General features: G+C 62.1%; 1 protein-coding gene across 1 annotated transcript; it reads left to right on the top strand.

Moving 5' to 3' along the window:
* The first annotated feature begins 43 nt into the window (after positions 1 to 43).
* SHARPIN (SHANK associated RH domain interactor) lies at positions 44 to 22,938 on the top strand. The gene is made up of 14 exons (XM_059868751.1): positions 44 to 271; positions 1,543 to 1,801; positions 2,908 to 3,027; positions 4,764 to 4,905; positions 8,029 to 8,119; positions 9,987 to 10,284; positions 11,603 to 11,736; positions 13,776 to 13,946; positions 18,674 to 18,834; positions 20,200 to 20,311; positions 21,661 to 21,840; positions 21,916 to 22,014; positions 22,098 to 22,241; positions 22,628 to 22,938. Exons 1-14 carry the CDS (start codon positions 59 to 61, stop codon positions 22,706 to 22,708), a joined length of 2,205 nt encoding a protein of 734 aa, XP_059724734.1. The 5' UTR covers positions 44 to 58; the 3' UTR covers positions 22,709 to 22,938.
* The last annotated feature ends 626 nt before the right edge of the window (positions 22,939 to 23,564 follow it).

Raw genomic sequence — 23,564 nt, 5'->3', positions numbered from 1 at the left:
GGGGATCCCGTTGTCGGCCGGACCTCGCGGGCGGGAGGCCGGAAGTGGCGGGGCCGCCATGGCGGCGCCCGGAGCGCCCGGGCCCGGCCCGGCCGCCGCCCCCGCCACGGTGCTGATGGCGGCCCGGGCCGAGCTGGCCGCGCCCTGCCGCCTGCTGCCCGCCGCCGCCGCCGGCGCCGCGCTCCGCCTGCAGCTCAGCGTGCAACCGGGAGCCGACGGGCGGCGCCGCTTCCGCCTGGCGCTGCGGCGGGCGGAGGCGGGGGGCGGCGCGGTGAGGGGAAGGGGAGGGGGCGGGGGAGGGGCCCGCGGGGGCGCCCCGGGGGTCGGGGGGAGGGGAGGGGGCGGGGAAATGGTGGGGGGGCGGGGGGCGTGGCCCGAGACCCCGGAGGGAAGCGGGAGGGACCGGGGGGGGGTGACCCGGGATTGTCCCCAGGGATTATCCCTCGGGATTGTCCCCGCAGGGCTGTCCCCCTGGTTCTGTGCCCACAAGAGTGTCCCGGGATTGTCCCCATGGCGGCCAGGGGGTCCCTGAGGGGTCCCGGGGGTGTTCCGGGGTTCGGGGAGTCGCGGGAGGTTTGGGAAGGACAGGAACCCCCCCCGGACGGGGACAGGGGACAAGGGACAGGGACAGTGAGGGGCTCAGGGCACCCCAAAATGAGCAGAGCACTCCCAAAGTGGCCAGGGGTACCCTGAGGGTGGCCTGAGGGCACCCAAAGTGTCCCGGGGTGACCAGGGGACCCCAGGGGTGACCAGGCCCTCCCAGTGGGTCAGGGGGTGACCCCAGCCTGTGGTCACCCCATGGTGACCCCGCACCTGTCCCCATCTCTGTCCTCTCCTGTGCCTGTCCCTGTCCCCATCTTTTTTCACCTGCCCCTCCCTATCTCCTCTGTCCCTGTCCCCATCCCTGTCCTCTCCTGTCCCCCTGTCCCCAACCCTGTCCCTGTTCCCTGGTGTCCCCTTCTGTCCCTGTCCCCTCCTGTCCCCTCTGTCCCTGTTCCCTCTGTCCCTATCCCATCCCTGTCCCATCCCTGTCCCCTTCTGTCCCCTCTGTCCCCATCCCTGTCCCTGTTCCCTCCTGTCCCCTCTGTCTCTATCCCATCCCTGTCACCTCCTGTCCCTGTCCCCATCCCTCTCCATGTCCCCTCTATCCCTATCCCATCCCTGTCCCCTCCTGTCCTCTCTGTCCCCATCCGTGTCCCTGTCCCCTCTGTCCCTGTCCCCATCCCTGTCCCTTCCTGTCCCCATCCCTGTCCCATCCCTGTCCCTGTTCCCTGGTGTTCCCTTCTGTCCCTGTCCCCTCCTGTCCTCTCTGTCCCCATCCGTGTCCCTGTCCCATCCCTGTCCCCTCCTGTCCCCATCCCTGTCCCCTCCTGTTCCCATCCCTGTCCCCATCCCTGTCCCCATCCCTGTCCCCTCTTGTCCCCATCCCTGTCCCATCCCTGTCCCTGTTCCCTGGTGTTCCCTTCTGTCCCTGTCCCCTCCTGTCTCCTCCTGCCCCTCTCCTCTCTGTCCCTGTCCCCTGTGTCCCCGTGGTGTCCCCAGCCCCTGGCAGAGTGTGACCTGCGGGACGTGTCCTACCGCGTGTGCGGCCCCGCCAGCCACGAGCTGCAGCTGCCAGCGCCGGGGACAGCAGTGGGGACAGAAGGGACACCCTCAGGGACAGCGGGGACACCAGCAGGGACAGCAGGGACACCAGCAGGGCCAGCGGGGCAGGAGGCGGTGGCGCTGCAGTTCCCCGAGGAGCGCGAGGCCCAGCAGTGGTGGACGGTGCTGAGCAGCTCCCTGAGGGAGGCACGGAGAGGTGGGACAGGGACAGGGACACTGGGGACATCAGGGACATTGGGGACATCAGGGACATTGGGGACATGGGGACATCAGGGACATCGGGGACACTGGGGACATCAGGGACACTGGGGACATTGGGGACATTGGGGACACGGTGCTGAGCAGCTCCCTGAGGGAGGCACGGAGAGGTGGGACAGGGACATGGGGACATTGTGGGGACACTGGGGGCATCAGGGACACTGGGGACATCAGGGACACTGGGGACATTGGGGACATGGGGGACACTGGGGACATGGGGACATTGGGGACACTGGGGACATCAGGGACATTGGGGACACGGTGCTGAGCAGCTCCCTGAGGGAGGAGAGGTGGGACAGGGACAGGGACATTGGGGACATCAGGGACACTGGAGACATCGGGGACATCAGGGACATTGGGGACATGGGGGACTCTGGGGACACTGGGGACATGGAGACACTGGGGACATTGGGGACATCAGGGACACTGGGGACATCGGGGACACTGGGGACATGGAGACACTGGGGACATTGGGGACATCAGGGACACTGGGGACATCGGGGACACTGGGGACATGGAGACACTGGGGACATTGGGGACATGGGGACATTGGGGACATTTTGGGGACACTGGGGACATGGGGGACATTGTGGGGACATCAGGGACACTGGGGACATTGGGGACACGGTGCTGAGCAGCTCCCTGAGGGAGGCACGGAGAGGTGGGACAGGGACACTGGGGACATCAGGGACATTGGGGACATCAGGGACACTGGGGACATTGGGGACACTGAGGGGACACTGGGGTTGAGGGATGGGACACAGGGCTGGTGACAGGGATGGGGGTCAGCGGACAGGGACACGGGGCTGTGAGCGTGGCCAGGCAGTGACATGGGGACAGGGCTGGGGGACACAGGGACAGGGGGACACTGGGGACACTGCCCAGGGTGACATCCCAGTCCCGCGTGCCAGGCAGGGCTGGACACTCGGGGTGACACCCAAGGGGCAGAGGTGTCCCCTGCTCCTGTCCCCATGTCCCCTGGGTGGGGGTGGCTGTCCCGGGAGGTGACAGCAGTGACAGCCCCATCCCGCCATGCTCCCGCAGCCGCCGAGGGTGACACGGGGACATCTCTGGTGCCACCCACGGGGACATCTCTGGTGCCACCCGCCGAGGGCCCCGAGCAGGACGCGGAGGAGGCGCAGGTCCTGGAGCTGGCCCAGACAGGTGACACTGGGGACATGGGGACTGGGGTGGGACACACCAGGGCCACCAGGGCTGTCCCCAAGTGCCACCTGCTCAGGGATGGGGGTGGGGACAGCCCTACCCAGGGGGACATTCCCTGAAATCCCCCCAGAACCTCCCCTGGGGTCACCTCCTGTCCCCACGGTGTCCCTGGGCCAGTCCCGCTCTGGGGCTGGGGGTGTCACCCCACAGTGTCCCCTGTGTCCCCTGGCGCGGTCCTGGGGGCTGTGGGTGCCACCCCCGGTGTTCCCAGCGTCCCCTGGTGTCCCCGTGCCCTCTCTGGGTGTCACCGCCATGTCCCTATGTGTCCCTGTGTGTCCCCTTTCCCACCCTGGGTGTCTCTGGGTGCCATCCCCGTGTCCCTGTGTGTCCCCATGTCCCCAGAGGAGCTGGCCCTGCGGCTGGCCGAGGCGGTGGCCTTTGGGGACGAGGCGGTGGCAGCGCTCTGGTGCCATCCCCGTGTCCCTGTGTGTCCCCATGCCCACTCTGGGTGCCATCCCCGTGTCCCTGTGTGTCCCCATTCCCACTCTGGGTGCCATCCCTGTGTCCCTGTGTGTCCCCAGAGGAGCTGGCCCTGTGGCTGGCTGAGGCCATCACTTTTGGGGACGAGGCGGTGGCAGTGCTCTGGGTGCCATCCTCGTGTCCTTGTGTGTCCCTGTGTGTCCCCATGCCCGCTCTGGTGCCATCCCCATGTCCCTGTGTGTCCCCATGCCCGCTCTGGGTGCCATCCCCGTGTCCCTGTGTGTCCCTGTGTGTCCCTGCGTGTCCCCTTTCCCGCTCTGGGTGCCATCCCTGTGTCCCTGTGTGTCCCCAGAGGAGCTGGCCCTGCGGCTGGCCGAGGCCATCACCTTTGGGGACGAGGCGGTGGCAGCGCTCTGGTGCCATCCCCATGTCCCTGTGTGTGCCCATGCCCACTCTGGGTGCCATCCCCGTGTCCCTGTGTGTCCCCATTCCCACTCTGGGTGCCATCCCCGTGTCCCTGTGTGTCCCCAGAGGAGCTGGCCCTGCAGCTGGCCGAGGCCATCACCTTTGGGGACGAGGCGGTGGCAGCGCTCTGGTGCCATCCCCATGTCCCTGTGTGTCCCCATGCCCACTCTGGGTGCCATCCCCGTGTCCCTGTGTGTCCCCATGTCCCCAGAGGAGCTGGCCCTGCGGCTGGCCGAGGCGGTGGCCTTTGGGGACGAGGCGGTGGCAGCGCTCTGGTGCCATCCCCATGTCCCTGTGTGTCCCCATGCCCGCTCTGGGTGCCATCCCCATGTCCCCGTGTGTCCCCATTCCCACTCTGGGTGCCATCCCCGTGTCCCTGTGTGTCCCCAGAGGAGCTGGCCCTGCGGCTGGCCGAGGCCATCACCTTTGGGGATGAGGTGGTGGCAGCGCTCTGGGTGCCATCCCCGTGTCCCTGTGTGTCCACATGTCCCCAGAGGAGCTGGCCCTGTGGCTGGCTGAGGCCATCACTTTTGGGGACGAGGCGGTGGCAGCGCTCTGGTGCCATCCCCATGTCCCCTGTGTGTCCCCTGTGTGTCCCCAGAGGAGCTGGCCCTGCAGCTGGCCGAGGCCATCACCTTTGGGGACGAGGTGGTGGCAGCGCTCTGGTGCCATCCCCGTGTCCCTGTGTGTCCCCAGAGGAGCTGGCCCTGCAGCTGGCCGAGGCGGTGGCCTTTGGGGACGAGGCGGTGGCAGCGCTCTGGTGCCATCCCCGTGTCCCTGTGTGTCCCCAGAGGAGCTGGCCCTGCAGCTGGCCGAGGCGGTGGCCTTTGGGGACGAGGCGGTGGCAGCGCGGAGCGCGGTGGCGCTGGCCCGGCGGCAGGCGGAGCTGAGCGTGTGCCTGCGCCACAGGGACCCGCCCGGGGCCCACCTCAGGTGGGAGCCTGCCTTCCTCAGCATCCTCATCCTCATTGTCATTGTCATCCCTGTCCTCTGCCTTCCTCAGCATCCTCATCGTCATCGTCATTGTCATTGTCATCCCTGTCCTCTGCCTTCCTCAGCATCCTCATCCTCATCGTCACTGTCATCGTCATCCCTGTCCTCTGCCTTCCTCAGCATCCTCATCCTCATTGTCATTGTCATCCCTGTCCTCTGCCTTCCTCAGCATCCTCATCCTCATCCTCATTGTCACTGTCATTGCCATCCCTGTCCTCTGCCTTCCTCAGCATCCTCATCCTCATCCTCATTGTCATTGTCATCCCTGTCCTCTGCCTTCCTCAGCATCCTCATCCTCATTGTCATTGTCATCCCTGTCCTCTGCCTTCCTCAGCATCCTCAGCATCCACATCGTCACTGTCATTGCCATCCGTGTCCTCTGCCTTCCTCAGCATCCTCATCCTCATCGTTATTGTCATTGCCATCCCTGTCCTCTGCCTTCCTCAGCATCCTCATCCTCATCGTTATTGTCATTGTCATCCCTGTCCTCTGCCTTCCTCAGCATCCTCATCCTCATCGTCACTGTCATTGCCATCCCTGTCCTCTGCCTTCCTCAGCATCCTCATCCTCATCGTCATTGTCATCCCTGTCCTCTGCCTTCCTCAGCATCCTCATCCTCATCGTCATTGTCATCCCCATCCTCTGCCTTCCTCAGCATCCTCATCCTCATCGTCATTGTCATTGTCATCCCCATCCTCTGCCTTCCTCAGCATCCTCATCCTCATTGTCATTGTCATCCCTGTCCTCTGCCTTCCTCAGCATCCTCATCGTCACTGTCATTGCCATCCCTGTCCTCTGCCTTCCTCAGCATCCTCATCCTCATCGTCACTGTCATTGTCATCCCTGTCCTCTGCCTTCCTCAACATCCTCATCCTCATCGTCATTGTCATCCCTGTCCTCTGCCTTCCTCAGCATCCTCATTCTCATTGTCATTGTCATCCCTGTCCTCTGCCTTCCTCAGCATCCTCATCCTCATCGTCACTGTCATTGCCATCCCTGTCCTCTGCCTTCCTCAGCATCCTCATCCTCATTGTCATTGTCATCCCTGTCCTCTGCCTTCCTCAGCATCCTCATCCTCATCGTCACTGTCATCCCTGTCCTCTGCCTTCATCAGCATCATCATTGTCATCTTCATCCCCATCCTCTGCCCTTGCCTTCCTCATCCTCATCATCCTCATCATCCTTATCCCCATTCTCTGCCTTCCTCATCCTCATCACCCTTGTCCCCATCCTCTGCCTTCCTCATCATCCTCATCCCCATCCACTGCCCCTGCCTTCCTCATCCTCATCATCCTCATCATCCTCATCCTCATTCTCTGCCTTCCTCATCATCCTCATCCCCTGCCCCTGCCTTCCTCATCCTCATCATCCTCAACATCCTCATCCCCGTCCTCTTCCTTCCTCATCCTCATCATCCTCATCATCCTCATCATCCTCGTCCCCATCCTCTGCCTTCCTCAGCAGTGTCATCATCCTCATCATTGTCATCCTCGTCCCCATTCTCTGCCTTCCTCCTCCTCTTCATCATCATCCTCATCATTGTCATCCTCGCCCCCATTCTCTGCCCCTGCCTTCCTCATCATCCTCATCCTCTGCCTTCTTCACTCTCTTTGTTCTCTGCCTTCCTCATCATCGTCATTGTCATCCTCATCCTCACGCTCTGCCCCTGCCTTCCTCATCAACACCATCCCATCACCTCCCTGCTTCCCAGCATGCCGTGCCCCACATCCCAAACCCCAGATCCCAACCCCAAAATCCCAAACTCCAAACCCCAAACCCCAAAATCCCACATCCCAAACCCCAAACCCCAACCCCAACCCCAAAATCCCACATCCCAAACCCCAAACCCCAACCCCAAAATCCCAAACCCCAAACCCCAACCCCAAAATCCCACATCCCAAACCCCAAATCCCCAATCCCAAATCCCAACCCTGTTCTCTCCTGTTGTTCTCAGCATCCCAAACCCCAAACCTCAATCCCACACCCCACACCACAATCCCATCTATCCCACCTATCCCGTGTATCCCACTGTCTCGCCCTGTTCCCAGCATGCTGTACCCCACACCCCAATCCCAAACCCCACACCCCAAACCCCACACCCCAATCCCAATCCCGTCTATTGCCCCAATCCCAATCCTGTCTATTGCCCCAATCCCAATCCCATCTATCCCCCCACACCCCAATCCCAAACCCCACACCCCACACCCCAATCCCAATCCCATCTATCCCCCCAATCCCAATCCTGTCTATCCCCCACACCACAATCCCAATCTCAATCCCCATCCCAATCCCGTCTATCCCCCCAATCCCAAACCCCACACCCCACACCCCAGTCCTAATCCCAATCCCATCTATCCCCCCACACCCCAATCCCAATCCCCATCCCAATCCCGTCTATCCCAATCTCAATCCCAATCCCGTCTATCCCCCCAATCTCAATCCCGTCTATCCCAATCCCGTCTATCCCCCAATCCCAACCCCATCTATCCCAATCCCAACCCCATCTATCCCGATCCCAATCCCAACCCTGTCTATCCCAACCCCGTCTATCCCCATCCCAATTCCGTCTATCCCCCCAATCCCAATCCCAATCCCGATCCGGATCCCGATCCCGTCTATCCCAATCCCGATCCCGATCCCAATCCCGTCTATCCCAATCCCAGTCCCAATCCTGATCCCAACCTCGTCTATCCCGATCCCAATCCCGATCCCAACCCTGTCTATCCTGATCCCAACCCCATCTATCCCGATCCCGATCCCAACCCCGTCTATCCCAATCCCGTCTATCCCAACCCCGCCTATCCCAATCCCAGTCCCCATCCCAATCCCAATCCCAATCCCAACCCCGCCTATCCCAATCCCGATCCCAACCCCGTCTATCCCAACCCCGCCTATCCCAGTCCCGATCCCAACCCCGTCTATCCCGATCCCGATCCCGATCCCAACCCCGCCTATCCCAACCCCATCTATCCCAACCCCGCCTATCCCAATCTCGATCCCAACCCCGCCTATCCCGATCCCGATCCCAACCCCGCCTATCCCGCCGTCTCTCCCCGTTCCCAGCCTGGCGGTGGGGGTGGAGGACGCCACGTCCTCGGCCAGCATCACGCTGCGGGTGCAGCCCCACGTCACCGTCGGCAGCCTCAAGGAGCAGGTACGGACACCGGGGACACCTGGGGGTCACCTGGGGGGGAATGGGATCACCTGGAGTCACCTGGGGGTCACCTGGGGGGAATGGGATCACCTGGGGTCACCTGGGGGCCAGTGGGGGGGGAATGGGATCACCTGGGGTCACCTGGGGTCACCTAGGGGTCACCTGGGCGTCACCTGGGGGGGAATGGGATCACCTGGGGTCACCTGGGGGGAATGGGATCACCTGGGGACACCTGGGGGTCACCTGGGGGGGAATGGGATCACCTGGGGTCATCCGGGGTCACCTGGGGGGAATGGGATCACCTGGAGTCACCTGGGGTCACCTAGGGGTCACCTAGGGGTCACCTGGGGGGAATGGGATCACCTGGAGTCATCCAGGGTCACCTGGGGGGAATGGGATCACCTGGGGTCATCCAGGGTCACCTGGGGTCAGCTGGGGTCATCCAGGGTCACCTGGAGTCACCTGGGGTCACCTGGGGGGAATGGGATCACCTGGAGTCATCCAGGGTCACCTGGGGTCATCCAGGGTCACCTGGGGTCACCCAGGGCCACCAGGGTCAGCTGGGGCCACCTGGGGTCATCCAGGGTCATCCGGGGCCACCTGGGGTCACCTGGGGCCACCTGGGGTCACCTGGGAGCCGGGCCAGCCCCTGCTCTGCGGGACCAGGATCCCTGGGAGTCACCTGGGGCTCACCTGGGATTTCCCCTGGGATCCCCTCTGGGATCTCCCCCAGGGTTTCCTCGGGATCTCCTCGTACATCCCCAGGATCTCCCTGGGATCTCCCAGGATTTCTCCAGGTTCCCCCAGGATCTCCCATGGGATCCTCCCTGATCGCTCTGACTCCCCCAGGATCCCCCGTGGGATCTCCCCGGGATCCCCCCTGATCCCCCATGGGATCCCCCTGATCCTCCCCGATCCCATAGGATCCCCCCGATCCCATGTGATTCCCCCCGTATCCCCCAGTGGTTCCATGAGTACGGCTTTCCCTCGATCCCACAGGATCTCCCCGATCCCATAGGATCCCCGCTGTGTTCCATGAGTACAGCATTTCCCCCGATCCCATAGGATCCCCCGATCCCCCTGGATCCCCCCAGTCCCACAGGATCCCCCCGATCCCACAGGATCTCCCCGATCCCATAGGATCCCCGCTGTGTTCCATGAGTACAGCGTTCCCCCCGATCCCATAGGATCCCCCAATCCCATAGATCCCCCCAATCCCACAGGATCCCCTCGATCCCCCCTGTGTTCTGCAAGTACGGCTTTCCCCTGATCCCACAGGATCCCCCCAGTCCCACAGGATCCCCGAATCCCATAGATCCCCCCGATCCCACAGGATCCTCCCAATCCCCCTGGATCCCCCCGATCCCACAGGTTCCCCCCGATCCCACAGGATCTCCCCGATCCCACAGGATGCCCCCAATCCCCCCAGGGGATCCCCTCCGATCCCTCCGATCCTGCTGATCCCCCCGGCTCCCCCCGATCCCCCAGGATCCCCCCGATCCCGCAGGTGTTCCACAAGTACGGCTTTCCCCCCGATCCCATAGATCCCCCCGATCCCCCCTGATCCCCTCCGATCCCTCCGATCCTGCTGATCCCCCCGGATCCCCCTGATCCCCCAGGATCCCCCCCGATCCCGCAGGTGTTCCACGAGTACAGCTTTCCCCCCGATCCCATAGGATCCCCCCGGATCCCCCGATCCCCCCGGATCCCCCCCGATCCCGCAGGTGTTCCGCGAGTACGGCTTTCCCCCCGATCCCCCCGGATCCCCCCGATCCCTCAGGATCCCCCCGATCCCCCTGGATCCCCCCGGATCCCATAGATCCCCCCGGATCCCCCCGATCCCCCAGGATCCCCCCCGATCCCGCAGGTGTTCCGCGAGTACGGCTTTCCCCCCGCGGCGCAGCGCTGGATCATCGGGCAGAGCCTGTGCCGGGACGGGCGCAGCCTGGCCTCCTACGGCATCCGCCGCGACGGCGACCCCGCCTTCCTCTTCCTCCTCTCGGCCCGGCCGCCGCCGGAACCGGCACCGGGAGCGGGAGCGGCCCCGGGAGCGGGAGCGGCCCCGGGAGCGGCCCCGGGCCCCGAGCAGCAGCGGCAGCGGCAGGCGCAGGAGCTGCTGCGCGCCGCGGGGCTGCACGGGGACGGGGACGGCACACCTGGGGCAGGTACGGGGGCAGGAGCCTTCCTCGGCAGCCTCAGCCTGCTCCTTCCTCCTCGTCATCCTCAGCCTGCTGCTGCTGCTGCTTCTGTTCCTTCCTCATCATCCTCATCATCCTCACCATCCTCAGCCTGCTCCTTCCTCCTCACCATCCTCAGCCTGCTCTTTCCTCATCATCCTCAGCCTGCTGCTGCTGCTCCTGTTCCTTCCTCATCATCCTCATCATCCTCAGCCTGCTCCTTCCTCCTCACCATCCTCAGCCTGCTCCTTCCTCCTCACCATCCTCAGCCTGCTCTTTCCTCATCATCGTCAGCCTGCTGCTGCTGCTCCTGTTCCTTCCTCATCATCCTCATCATCCTCAGCCTGCTCCTTCCTCCTCACCATCCTCAGCCTGCTCCTTCCTCCTCACCATCCTCAGCCTGCTCTTTCCTCATCATCGTCAGCCTGCTGCTGCTGCTCCTGTTCCTTCCTCATCATCCTCATCATCCTCAGCCTGCTCCTTCCTCCTCACCATCCTCAGCCTGCTGCTGCTCCTGCTCCTTCCTCATCATCCTCACCATCCTCAGTCTGCTGCTGCTCCTGCTCCTTCCTCATCATCCTCACCATCCTCAGCCTGCTCTTTCCTCATCATCCTCAGCCTGCTGCTGCTGCTCCTGTTCCTTCCTCATCATCCTCATCATCCTCAGCCTGCTCCTTCCTCCTCACCATCCTCAGCCTGCTGCTGCTCCTGCTCCTTCCTCATCATCCTCACCATCCTCAGCCTGCTCCTTCCTCCTCATCATCCTCAGCCTGCTGCTGCTGCTCCTGTTCCTTCCTCATCATTCTCACCATCCTCAGTCTGCTCCTTCCTCCTCGCCATCCTCAGCCTGCTCCTTCCTCATCATCCTCAGCCTGCTCCTTCCTCCTCATCATCCTCAGCCTGCTCCTTCCTCATCATCCTCAGCCTGCTCCTTCCTCATCATCCTCAGCCTGCTGCTCCTGCTCCTTCCTCATCTTCCTCCTGCTTCTCTCTGCTCATCCTGCTCCTGCTTTTGTTCTTTCTTCATCATCCTCATTCCTGCTCATCCTGCTCCTGCCTGTTTCTCTTTCTTCACCTGGCTTAGGTATGGCTGGCAGAGCCTTCGTCATCATCCCCAGCCTGTTCCTTCCTCCTCACCCTCCTCTTGCTCCTGCTCCTCTTGCTTCCTCCTCATCCTGCTCCTTCCTCCTCATCTCACACTGTTCCTGCTCGTTTTTCATCATCCTCTTCCTTCTTCATCCTCCTCCTCCTCTGCCTGTTCCTTCCTTTTCTCCATCTCCTTCCTCCCGTGTCCGGCTGTCCCCAGGCCGTGTCCCCGAGGAGCCCCCGGAGCGGATGGACATCGGGGACATCCGGGATCACCTGGACTCGCTGCAGCTCCGGGACAGCGCGGGGACCCCGCCCGCGGCCTCTGAGCCCCGCCCGCCCTCACCTGAGCAGGTACGAGGGGGTCCTGCTCTGATCCCTGATCCCCATTCCTGATCCTGATCCCCATCCCTGATCCCCATCCCTGATCCCCATCCCTGATCCCCATCCCTGATCCCAGTCCCTGATCCTGATCCCCATCCCTGATCCCAATCCCTGATCCTGATCCCTGATCCTGATCCCCATCCCTGATCCCCATCCCTGATCCCCATCCCTGATCCTAATCCCTGATCCTGATCCCCATCCCTGATCCCCATCCCTGATCCTGATCCCCATCCCTGATCCCCATCCCTGATCCTGATCTATGATCCTGATCCCCATCCCTGATCCCAATCCCTGATCCTGATCCCACTGCCCCTGAGCCCCGCCTGCCCTCACCTGAGCAGGTACGAGGGGGTCCTGCTCTGATCCCTGATCCCCATTCCTGATCCTGATCCCCATCCCTGATCCCCATCCCTGATCCTAATCCCTGATCCTGATCCCCATCCCTGATCCCCATCCCTGATCCTGATCCCCATCCCTGATCCCCATCCCTGATCCTGATCTATGATCCTGATCCCCATCCCTGATCCCAATCCCTGATCCTGATCCCACTGCCCCTGAGCCCCGCCTGCCCTCACCTGAGCAGGTACGAGGGGGTCCTGCTCTGATCCCTGATCCCCATTCCTGATCCTGATCCCCATCCCTGATCCCCATCCCTGATCCCAATCCCTGATCCTGATCCCACTGCCCCTGAGCCCCGCCCGCCCTCACCTGAGCAGGTACAGGGAGTACGGCCCTGATCCTGATCCATGATCCTGATCCCCATCCCTGATCCCTGATCCTGATCCCCATCCCAATCCCTGATCCCTGATACTGATTCTAGTCCCTGATCCCAATCCCTGATCTCAATCCCTGATTCTGAACCTGAACCTGATCCCAATCCCACTGTCCCTGAGCCCCACCCACCCTCACCTGAGCCAGTACAGGGAGGCCCTGCCCTGATCCTGATCCCAATCCCTGATTCTGATCCCAATCCCTGATCCTGATCCCAATCCCTGATCCTAATCCCAACCCCTGATCCCAATCCCTGATCCCAATCCCAATCCCAATCCCTGATCCTGGTCCTGATCCCTGATCCTAATCCCAACCCCTGATGCCAATCCCAATCTCTGATCCCGATCCCTGATCCCAATCCCAACCCCTGATCCCAATCCCTGATCCTGATCCCAATCCCTGATCCCAGTCCCAGGGTTTCAGGGTGGACACAGCCTCTGGGCACTGCCCACCCCCACCCACCCGGGCTGTGAGATGTGCCCCAATCCCATTCCCAATCCCATTCCCAATCCCAATCCCAATCCCAATCCCAATCCCGTTCCCAATCCCGATCCCGTTCCAGGGCTGGCCGTGCCCGCAGTGCACGTTCCTGAACAAGCCCACCCGCCCAGGCTGTGAGATGTGCCCCGTTCCCAATCCCAATCCCATTCCCAATCCCATTCCCAATCCCATTCCCAATCCCAATCCCAATCCCGTTCCCGATCCCGTTCCAGGGCTGGCCGTGCCCGCAGTGCACGTTCCTGAACAAGCCCACCCGCCCGGGCTGTGAGATGTGCCCTGTTCCCGTTCCCAATCCCAACCCCAATCCCAATCCCATTCCCAATCCCATTCCCAATCCCATTCCCAATCCCATTCCCAATCCCAATCCCAATCCCATTCCCAATCCCATTCCCAATCCCGTTCCCAATCCCAATCCCGATCCCGATCCCGTTCCAGGGCTGGCCGTGCCCGCAGTGCACGTTCCTGAACAAGCCCACCCGCCCGGGCTGTGAGATGTGCCTCGTTCCCAATCCCAATCCCATTCCCAATCCCAATCCCATTCCCAATCCCGTTCCCAATCCCAATCCCGATCCCGATCCCGTTCCAGGGCTGGCCGTGCCCGCAGTGCACGTTCCTGAACAAGCCCACCCGCCCGGGCTGTGAGATGTGCCCCGTTCCCAATCCCATTCCCAATCCCATTCCTAATCCCAATCCCGTTCCCATTCCCAATCCCAATCCCGTTCCCAATCCCGTTCCAGGGCTGGCCATGCCCGCAGTGCACGTTCCTGAACAAGCCCACCCGCCCGGGCTGTGAGATGTGCAGCGCCCCCCGGCCCGAGGGTTACCGCGTGCCCGGGGGGCACCGGCCCGACCCCGCCGAGCTGCGGCGGCTGCAGAGGGAGCGCGACGGCACCCGGCAGTGCCAGCAGGTACGGGGTCGGTGGGGTCAGGGGGTCTGTGGGGTCTGTGGGATCTTTGGGGTCTGTGGGGTCTGTGGGATCAATGGGATCAATGGGATATGGGATCAGTGCGACGGCACCCGGCAGTGCCAGCAAGTACGGGGTCAGGGGGATCTGTGGGGTCAGGGGGTCTGTGGGGTCTGTGGGATCTTTGGGGTCTGTGGGGTCTGTGGGATCAATGGGATCAATGGGATATGGGATCAGTGCGACGGCACCTGGCAGTGCCAGCAGGTGCAGGATCGGTGGGGTCAGGGGATCTGTAGGGTATGGGATCTATGGGATATGGGATCTATGGGATATATGGGATGTGGGATCAGTGAGACGGCACCCGACAGTGCCAGCAGGTACTGCTGGGGTGTGGGATTTGTGGGATTAGGGATATGGGATCTGTGGGGTATGGGATCTATGGGATTTGGGATCTGTGGGGTGTGGGATCTATGGGATTTGGGATATGGGATCAGCGCAACAGGATCCAGCAGTGCCAGCGGGTGTGGGGTCTGTGAGGTCAGGGGAGTCAATAGGATATGGGATCAATGGGATCTGTGGGATTTATGAGATCAGTGCCACGGGGCACGGTAGTGCCAGCAGGTACAGGGTCACCAGGGTCAGTGGGGTCAGTGGGATCTGTGGGATACGGGATATGGGATCAGTGCCATGGGGCACGGCAGTGCCAGCAGGTAGGGGATCTGTGGGGTCACCAGGATATGTGATCTGCGGGACATGGGATCAATGGGATCAGCGATGGGGCCATTCCCCCGTGGGGCCATCCCTCACCATTCCCATTCCCTGACCTGCACCTTCCTGTTCCTTACTGGGACCATTCCTGTTCCCATTCCCATTTTTCCTATCCCCATTCCCGTTTCCTCAGGCTCTGGAGGTGGAGTGGTAGCAAAACTTCCAGCAGCCGCTCCCATTTTCCCATTTTCCCATTTTTTTCCCCATTTCCCAGGCACTGGAGGCAGAGCAGCAGCAGAACCTGGCGCAGCTGCTCCATTTTCCCCATTTTTCCCCATTTTTCCCATTTTTCTCCCCATTTCCAGGCGCTGGAGGTGGAGCAGTAGCAGAACTTCGTGCAGCTGCTCCCATTTTCCAAGTTTTTTCCCATTTTTCCCTTTTTTTCCTGTTTTTCCCGGTTTATTTCACATTTTTCCCAATTTCCCGGTTTTTTGTCCCATCCAGGCGCTGGAGGCGGAGCGGCAGCAGAACCTGGTGCAGCTGTTCCCATTCTTCCCAATTTCCCAGTTTTTTGCCCCATTTTTCCCAATTTCCCGGTTTTTTGCCCCATCCAGGCGCTGGAGGCGGAGCGGCAGCAGAACCTGGCGCAGCTGTTCCCATTTTTGTTCCCATTTTCCCAATTTCCCCTTTTTTTGCCCCATTTTTCCCAATGTCCCATTTTTATGCCCCAATCCAGGCGCTGGAGGCGGAGCGGCAGCAGAACCTGGCGCAGCTGTTCCCGTTTTTCCCAATTTCCCGTTTTTTTGCCCCGTTCCAGGCGCTGGAGGTGGAGCGGCAGCAGAACCTGGCGCAGCTGTTCCCGTTTTTGTTCCCGTTTTTCCCAATTTCCCGTTTTTTTGCCCCATTTTTCCCAATTTCCCGTTTTTTTGCCCCATCCAGGCGCTGGAGGCGGAGCGGCAGCAGAACCTGGCACAGCTGTTCCCGTTTTTCCCAATTTCCTGGTTTTTTGCCCCATCCAGGCGCTGGAGGCGGAGCGGCAGCAGAACCTGGTGCAGCTGTTCCCGTTTTTCCCAATTTCCCCGTTTTTTGCCCCATCCAGGCGCTGGAGGCGGAGCGGCAGCAGAACCTGGCGCAGCTGTTCCCGTTTTTCCCAATTTCCCCTTTTTTTGCCCCAATCCAGGCGCTGGAGGCGGAGCAGCAGCAGAACCTGGCGCAGCTGTTCCCATTTTTCCCAATTTCCCAGTTTTTTGCCCCATTTTTTCCCAATTTCCCAGTTTTTTGCCCCATTTTTCCCAATTTCATATTTTTTTGCCCCATCCAGGCGCTGGAGGCGGAGCGGCAGCAGAACCTGGCGCAGCTGTTCCCGTTTTTGTTCCCGTTTTTCCCAATTTCCCGTTTTTTTGCCCCATTTTTCCCAATTTCCCGTTTTTTTGCCCCATCCAGGCGCTGGAGGCGGAGCGGCAGCAGAACCTGGCACAGCTGTTCCCGTTTTTCCCAATTTCCTGGTTTTTTGCCCCATCCAGGCGCTGGAGGCGGAGCGGCAGCAGAACCTGGCGCAGCTGTTCCCGTTTTTCCCAATTTCCCCTTTTTTTGCCCCATCCAGGCGCTGGAGGCGGAGCGGCAGCAGAACCTGGCGCAGCTGTTCCCGTTTTTCCCAATTTCCCCTTTTTTTGCCCCAATCCAGGCGCTGGAGGCGGAGCAGCAGCAGAACCTGGCGCAGCTGTTCCCATTTTTCCCAATTTCCCAGTTTTTTGCCCCATTTTTTCCCAATTTCCCAGTTTTTTGCCCCATTTTTCCCAATTTCATATTTTTTTGCCCCATCCAGGCGCTGGAGGCAGAGCGGCAGCAGAACCTGGCGCAGCTGTTCCCATTTTTGTTCCCATTTTCCCAATTTCCCGGTTTTTTGCCCCATTTTTCCCAATTTCCCGTTTTTTTTGCCCCGATCCAGGCGCTGGAGGCGGAGCGGCAGCAGAACCTGGTGCAGCTGTTCCCGTTTTTGTTCCCGTTTTTCCCAATTTCCTGGGTTTTTTGCCCCATTTTTCCCAATTTCCCGTTTTTTTGCCCCATCCAGGCGCTGGAGGCGGAGCGGCAGCAGAACCTGGTGCAGCTGTTCCCATTTTTGTTCCCATTTTCCCAATTTCCCATTTTTTTGCCCCATTTTTCCCAATTTCCCCTTTTTTTGCCCCATCCAGGCACTGGAGGCGGAGCGGCAGCAGAACCTGGCGCAGCTGTTCCCATTCTTCCCAATTTCCCAGTTTTTTGCCCCATTTTTCCCAATTTCCCAATTTTTGCCTCATTTTTCCCAATTTCCCAGTTTTTTGCCCCATTTTTCCCAATTTCCCCTTTTTTTGCCCCATCCAGGTGCTGGAGGCGGAGCAGCAGCAGAACCTGGCACAGCTGTTCCCGTTTTTCCCAATTTCCCGTTTTTTTGCCCCATCCAGGCGCTGGAGGCAGAGCGGCAGCAGAACCTGGCGCAGCTGTTCCCATTTTTGTTCCCGTTTTTCCCAATTTCCCGTTTTTTTGCCCCAATCCAGGCGCTGGAGGCGGAGCGGCAGCAGAACCTGGTGCAGCTGTTCCCATTTTTGTTCCCATTTTCCCAATTTCCCATTTTTTTGCCCCATTTTTCCCAATTTCCCCTTTTTTTGCCCCATCCAGGCACTGGAGGTGGAGCGGCAGCAGAACCTGGCGCAGCTGTTCCCATTCTTCCCAATTTCCCAGTTTTTTGCCCCATTTTTCCCAATTTCCCAGTTTTTTGCCTCATTTTTCCCAATTTCCCAGTTTTTTGCCCCATTTTTCCCAATTTCCCCTTTTTTTGCCCCATCCAGGCGCTGGAGGCGGAGCAGCAGCAGAACCTGGCGCAGCTGTTCCCGTTTTTGTTCCCGTTTTTCCCAATTTCCCCTTTTTTTGCCCCATTCCAGGCGCTGGAGGCGGAGCGGCAGCAGAACCTGGCGCAGCTGTTCCCATTCTTCCCAATTTCCCGTTTTTTTGCCTCATTTTTCCCAATTTCCCAGTTTTTTGCCTCATTTTTCCCAATTTCCCAGTTTTTTGCCCCATTTTTCCCAATTTCCCATTTTTTTGCCCCAATCCAGGCGCTGGAGGCGGAGCGGCAGCAGAACCTGGCGCAGCTGTTCCCATTCTTCCCAATTTCCCGTTTTTTTGCCTCATTTTTCCCAATTTCCCAGTTTTTTGCCCCATTTTTCCCAATTTCCCAGTTTTTTGCCTCATTTTTCCCAATTTCCCAGTTTTTTGCCCCATTTTTCCCAATTTCCCGTTTTTTTGCCCCAATCCAGGCGCTGGAGGCGGAGCGGCAGCAGAACCTGGCACAGCTGTTCCCGTTTTTCCCAATTTCCCCTTTTTTTGCCCCAATCCAGGCGCTGGAGGCGGAGCGGCAGCAGAACCTGGCACAGCTGTTCCCATTTTTCCCAATTTCCCAGTTTTTTGCCCCATTTTTTCCCAATTTCCCAGTTTTTTGCCTCATTTTTCCCAATTTCCCAGTTTTTTGCCCCATTTTTCCCAATTTCCCCTTTTTTTGCCCCATTCCAGGCGCTGGAGGTGGAGCGGCAGCAGAACCTGGTGCAGCTGTTCCCATTTTTGTTCCCATTTTCCCAATTTCCCAGTTTTTTGCCCCATTTTTCCCAATTTCCCCTTTTTTTGCCCCAATCCAGGCGCTGGAGGCAGAGCGGCAGCAGAACCTGGTGCAGCTGTTCCCGTTTTTGTTCCTGTTTTTCCCAATTTCCTGGGTTTTTTGCCCCATTTTTCCCAATTTCCCAGGTTTTTGCCTCATTTTTCCCAATTTCCCATTTTTTTGCCCCATTTTTCCCAATTTCCCGTTTTTTTGCCCCAATCCAGGCGCTGGAGGCGGAGCGGCAGCAGAACCTGGCGCAGCTGTTCCCGTTTTTCCCAATTTCCCAGTTTTTTGCCCCAATCCAGGCGCTGGAGGCGGAGCGGCAGCAGAACCTGGCGCAGCTGTTCCCATTTTTGTTCCCGTTTTTCCCAATTTCCCCTTTTTTTGCCCCATTCAGGCGCTGGAGGCGGAGCGGCAGCAGAACCTGGCGCAGCTGCTGCGGGCGGAGCAGGCGGGGCTGGTGCCCAACCCGGAGCCGCTCGAGTGCCGGATCTGCCTGCAGGAGGTGCCGGCGGGCCGGGCCGTGCTGCTGCGAGACTGCCTGCACAGCTTCTGCCGGTACCCCCACACCTGGCACACCTGGGGCACACCTGGGCACACCTGGGATACACCGGGATAGACCTGGGATAGACCGGGATAGACCTGGGATAGACTGGGGCACACCTGGGCACACCTGGGATACACCGGGATAGACCTGGGATAGACCGGGATAGACTGGGATAGACTGGGATACACCTGGCACACCTGGGCACACCTGGGATACACCCGGGCACACCTGGGATACACCTGGGATACACCTGGGCATACCTGGGATACATCGGGATAGACCTGGGATACATCAGGATAGACCTGGGCATACCTGGGCACACCTGGGATACACCTGGGATACATCAGGATAGACCTGGGCACACCTGGGCACACCTGGGATACACCTGAGCACACCTGGGATACACCTGGGATACATCAGGATAGACCTGGGCACACCTGGGATACACCGGGATAGACCTGGGCACACCTGGGATACACCAGTATAGACCTGGGATAGACCTGGGCACACCTGGGATACACCTGGAATACACCAGGATAGACCTGGGATAGACCTGGGCACACCTGGGATACACCTGGGCACAGCTGGGACACACGGGGATACACCCAGGACACACCTGGGATAGACTGGGATACACCTGGGCACACCTGGGATACACTGGGATAGACCTGGGATATACCTCGGCACACCTGGGATACACCTGGGCACAGCTGGGATGCACCGGGATAGACCGGGATACACCTGGGCACACCTGGGATAGACCCGGATAGACCTGGGATAGACCTGGACACAGCTGGGCACACCTGGGATAGACCTGGGATACACGGGCATACACCTGGGATACACCTGGGCACACCTGGGACACATGGGGATACACCCAGGATGCACCTGGGATAGACCGGGATACACCTGGGCACACCTGGGGTACACCTGGGCACACCTGGGGTACAACTGGGATAGACCTGGGCACACCTGGGCACACCTGGGGTACACCTGGGATAGACCTGGGCACACCCGGGATAGACTGGGATACACAGGGACACACCTGGGCACACCTGGGATAGACCTGGGCACACCTGGGATACATGGAGACACACCTGGGGTACACCTGGGATAGACCTGGGATAGACCGGGACACACCTGGGATACACCAGGATAGACCTGGGATAGACCTGGGCGCACCTGGGATACACCTGAGGTACACCTGGCCACACCTGGGATACACCTGGGACACCCCCAGCATCACTGACCCCATCCCCGTGTCCCTGAGCCCCCCCCAAGTGTCCCTGAGCCCCCCAAGCGTCCCTCAATTGTCCCTCAGTCCCGTCCCCTCCCCCGGTGTCCCTGACCCCTCCCGGTGTCCCCGGTGTCCCCAGGGAGTGCCTGCGGCAGGTGATCAACTTCAGCGAGGAGCCGGTGGTGGCCTGTCCCTTCCGCGATGTCACCTACGCCTGCGGCAGCCACCTGCAGGAGCGCGAGATCCGCGCGGTGCGCACCGGGGGGGGGACAGGGGGGGACAGGGAAGGGACAGGGGGGGACAGGGGGGACAGGGGGGACCGGGGGGACCGCGGGGGTCGGGGGGGGACAGCGGGACCAGGGGGGCACCGGGGGACAGGGGGGGGGACAGGGGGACCGCGGGGGACAGGGGGGGACAGGGAGACGGGGGGAGGGCTGGTGACGCGGGGGTCCTCAAGGGTGAGTCATGGTGACTCAAGGGTCCCAGTGCCATCCCCCCCAATGTCCCCAGCTGCTGTCCCCCGAGGAGCACGCGCGGTTCCTGGCGCGGGGGCTGGCCCGGGGTCCCAATGCCATCCCCCCCGATGTCCCCATGTCCCCAGCTGCTGTCCCCCGAGGAGCACGCGCGGTTCCTGGCGCGGGCGCTGGTCCGGGGTCCCCATGGGTGGGTGACGGTGACTCAGGGGTCCCAATGCCATCCCCCCCCAATGTCCCCAATGTCCCCAGCTGCTGTCCCCCGAGGAGCACGCGCGGTTCCTGGCACGGTTCCCAGTGCTGGCTCAGTGTCCCCAAGGGTCCCAATGCCATCCCCCCCGATGTCCCCAATGTCGCAGCTGCTGTCCCCCAAGAAGCACGCGCGGTTCCTGGCGCGGGGGCTGGCCCGGGGTCCCACTGCCATCCCCCACGATGTCCCCAATGTCGCAGCTGCTGTCCCCCGAGAAGCACGCGCGGTTCCTGGCGCGGGGGCTGGCGCCGCTCCCAGTGTCCCCAAGGTCCCAATGCCATCCCCCCCGATGTCCCCAATGTCGCAGCTGCTGTTCCCCGAGAAGCACGCGCGGTTCCTGGCGCGGGGGCTGGCCCGTGGTCCCAATGCCATCCCCCGCAATGTCCCCATGTCCCCAGCTGCTGTCCCCCGAGGAGCACGCGCGGTTCCTGGCGCGGGGGCTGGCGCTGGCCCAGTGTCCCCAAGGTCCCAATGCCATCCCCCCCAATGTCCCCATGTCCCCAGCTGCTGTCCCCCGAGGAGCACGCGCGGTTCCTGGCGCGGGGGCTGGCCCGGGGTCCCACTGCCATCCCCCCCGATGTCCCCATGTCCCCAGCTGCTGTCCCCCGAGGAGCACGCGCGGTTCCTGCCGCGGGGGCTGGCCCGGGGTCCCAATGCCATCCCCCCCCAATGTCCCCAATGTCGCAGCTGCTGTCCCCCGAGGAGCACGCGCGGTTCCTGGCGCGGGGGCTGGCGCCGCTCCCAGTGTCCCCAAGGTCCCAATGCCATCCCCCGCAATGTCCCCAGCTGCTGTCCCCCGAGGAGCACGCGCGGTTCCTGGCGCGGGGGCTGGCCCGGGGTCCCAATGCCATCCCCCCCGATGTCCCCATGTCCCCAGCTGCTGTCCCCCGAGGAGCACGCGCGGTTCCTGGCGCGGGGGCTGGCGCTGGCCGAGCGCCGCAGCCGGAACAGTTTCCACTGCCGGGGCCGGGACTGCCCGGGCTGGTGCTTCTACGAGGACGCGGTGAACGAGTTCCCGTGCCCGGTCTGCGGGGCGCTCAACTGCCTCCTGTGCAAGGTGAGCCCGGGGGGGTCCCGGGGGGGGGTCCGGGGGGGTCCCGGGGGTCCCGCGCTGAGCCCCCCGCCCTTCCAGGCCATCCACGAGGGCCAGAACTGCCGGCAGTACCAGGACGAGCTGCAGCTGCGGGCGCTGCACGACGCGGCCGCTCGGCAGACGCGGGACATGCTGCAGGTGGGTGCGGGGGCTCCTCGGGGGGCTCCGGGGGGGTCCGGGGGGGTCCCCGCGGCCCTGACCGCCCCCCGTGCCCCCCCCAGACGCTGGTGCAGCGGGGGGAGGCCATGCACTGCCCCACGTGCCGCATCGTGGTGCAGAAGAAGGACGGGTGCGACTGGATCCGCTGCACCGTGTGCCAGACCGAGATCTGCTGGGTCACCAAGGGACCGCGCTGGGGACCCGGGGTGAGGAGGGGTCCCGGGGGGGTCCCGGGGGGGTCCTGGGGGGTTCGGGGTGAGCGGGGATCCGGGGGGATCCAGGGGGATCCGCTGCACCGTGTGCCAGACCGAGATCTGCTGGGTCACCAAGGGACCGCGCTGGGGACCCGGGGTGAGGGGGGGTCTCGGGGGGGTCCTGGAGGGGTCTCGAGGGGGTTCTGAGATGAGGGGGGTCACCAAGGGCTGTGCTGGGGTCTCGGGGTGATGGGGGACCCCAGGGTGAGGGAGGGGACACAGAGTGACCCACGGTGATCCCAGGGTGAGGGAGGGGACTCAGAGTGGCTCCCAGCTGACCTCTGACCCCTGGCTGACCCCGGGGGGCTCCCAGCTGACCTCTGCCCTGTCCCCCGCAGGGTCCCGGTGACACCAGTGGCGGCTGTCGCTGCAATGTCAACGGGCAGAGGTGCCACCCCCGGTGCCAGAACTGCCACTGAGCCCCGGGCCAGCCCCGGGGACACCGAGGGACGGACGGACGGACGGACGGAGCTGGCACCGGGAGGGGCCAGGTCCAGCGGGGACGGAGAGAGAGGACAGAGGGACAGACGGACACACGGACAGAGCCAGGATGGACACTGGGACGGCCTCGGGGCGTGGAGGGGCCGGGGGGGCCCCGGGACCCGCGGGGGGCACAGCCCGGGGGGCCCAATAAAGCCACTGAGTGTCACAGGCTGGCACTGCCACCCGCGTGGGGACGGGGACACGGGGACAGGGACATGAGGACAGCCCTGGCATGGGGACAAGGACACCCCTGGCACTGCCAACCAGCGTGGGGACAGGGACACGGGGACAGGGACACGGTGTGGGGACAGGGACATGGGGACAGGGACATGGGGACAGCCCTGGCATGGGGACAGGGACACCCCTGGCACTGCCACCCGCGTGGGGACAGGGACACGGGGACACCTCAGCATGGGGACAGGGACACCCCTGGCACTGCCACCAGTGTGGGGACCGGGACACGGGGACAGGGACAAGGGGACACCCCTGGCACTGCCACCAGTGTGGGGACAGGGACACGGGGACAGGGACACGGTGTGGGGACAGGGACACGGGGACAGGGACAAGGGGACAGCCTTGGCATGGGGACAGGGACACAGGAGTCACCCCAGCATGGGGACAGGGATGGGGACAATGACAAGGATGGCATCCATGCCCCGGCAGAGGAACACAGGTCACCCTGGCATGGCCACCAGTGTGGGGACAGGGACACGGGGGTCACCCAGCATGGGGACAGGGATGGGGACAGAGGTCACTCCCCAGGACAGGAACAATGACAGGGGCGGGGATGGG

The sequence above is a fragment of the Haemorhous mexicanus genome, chromosome 1 (assembly GCF_027477595.1).
Source record: "Haemorhous mexicanus isolate bHaeMex1 chromosome 1, bHaeMex1.pri, whole genome shotgun sequence".
Classification (NCBI taxonomy): Eukaryota; Metazoa; Chordata; class Aves; order Passeriformes; family Fringillidae; genus Haemorhous; species Haemorhous mexicanus.
This window is presented reverse-complemented; position numbering and strand designations above follow the sequence as displayed.

Excerpts from the sequence above, each read along its gene's own strand:
- SHARPIN (XM_059868751.1), top strand. The coding sequence starts at position 59 with ATGGCGGCGCCCGGAGCGCCCGGGCCCGGCCCGGCCGCCGCCCCCGCC. Across the intron at positions 22,015-22,097 it reads AGACGCGGGACATGCTGCAG|ACGCTGGTGCAGCGGGGGGA; the intron begins GTGGGTGCGGGG and ends TGCCCCCCCCAG. Across the intron at positions 22,242-22,627 it reads GACCGCGCTGGGGACCCGGG|GGTCCCGGTGACACCAGTGG; the intron begins GTGAGGAGGGGT and ends TGTCCCCCGCAG.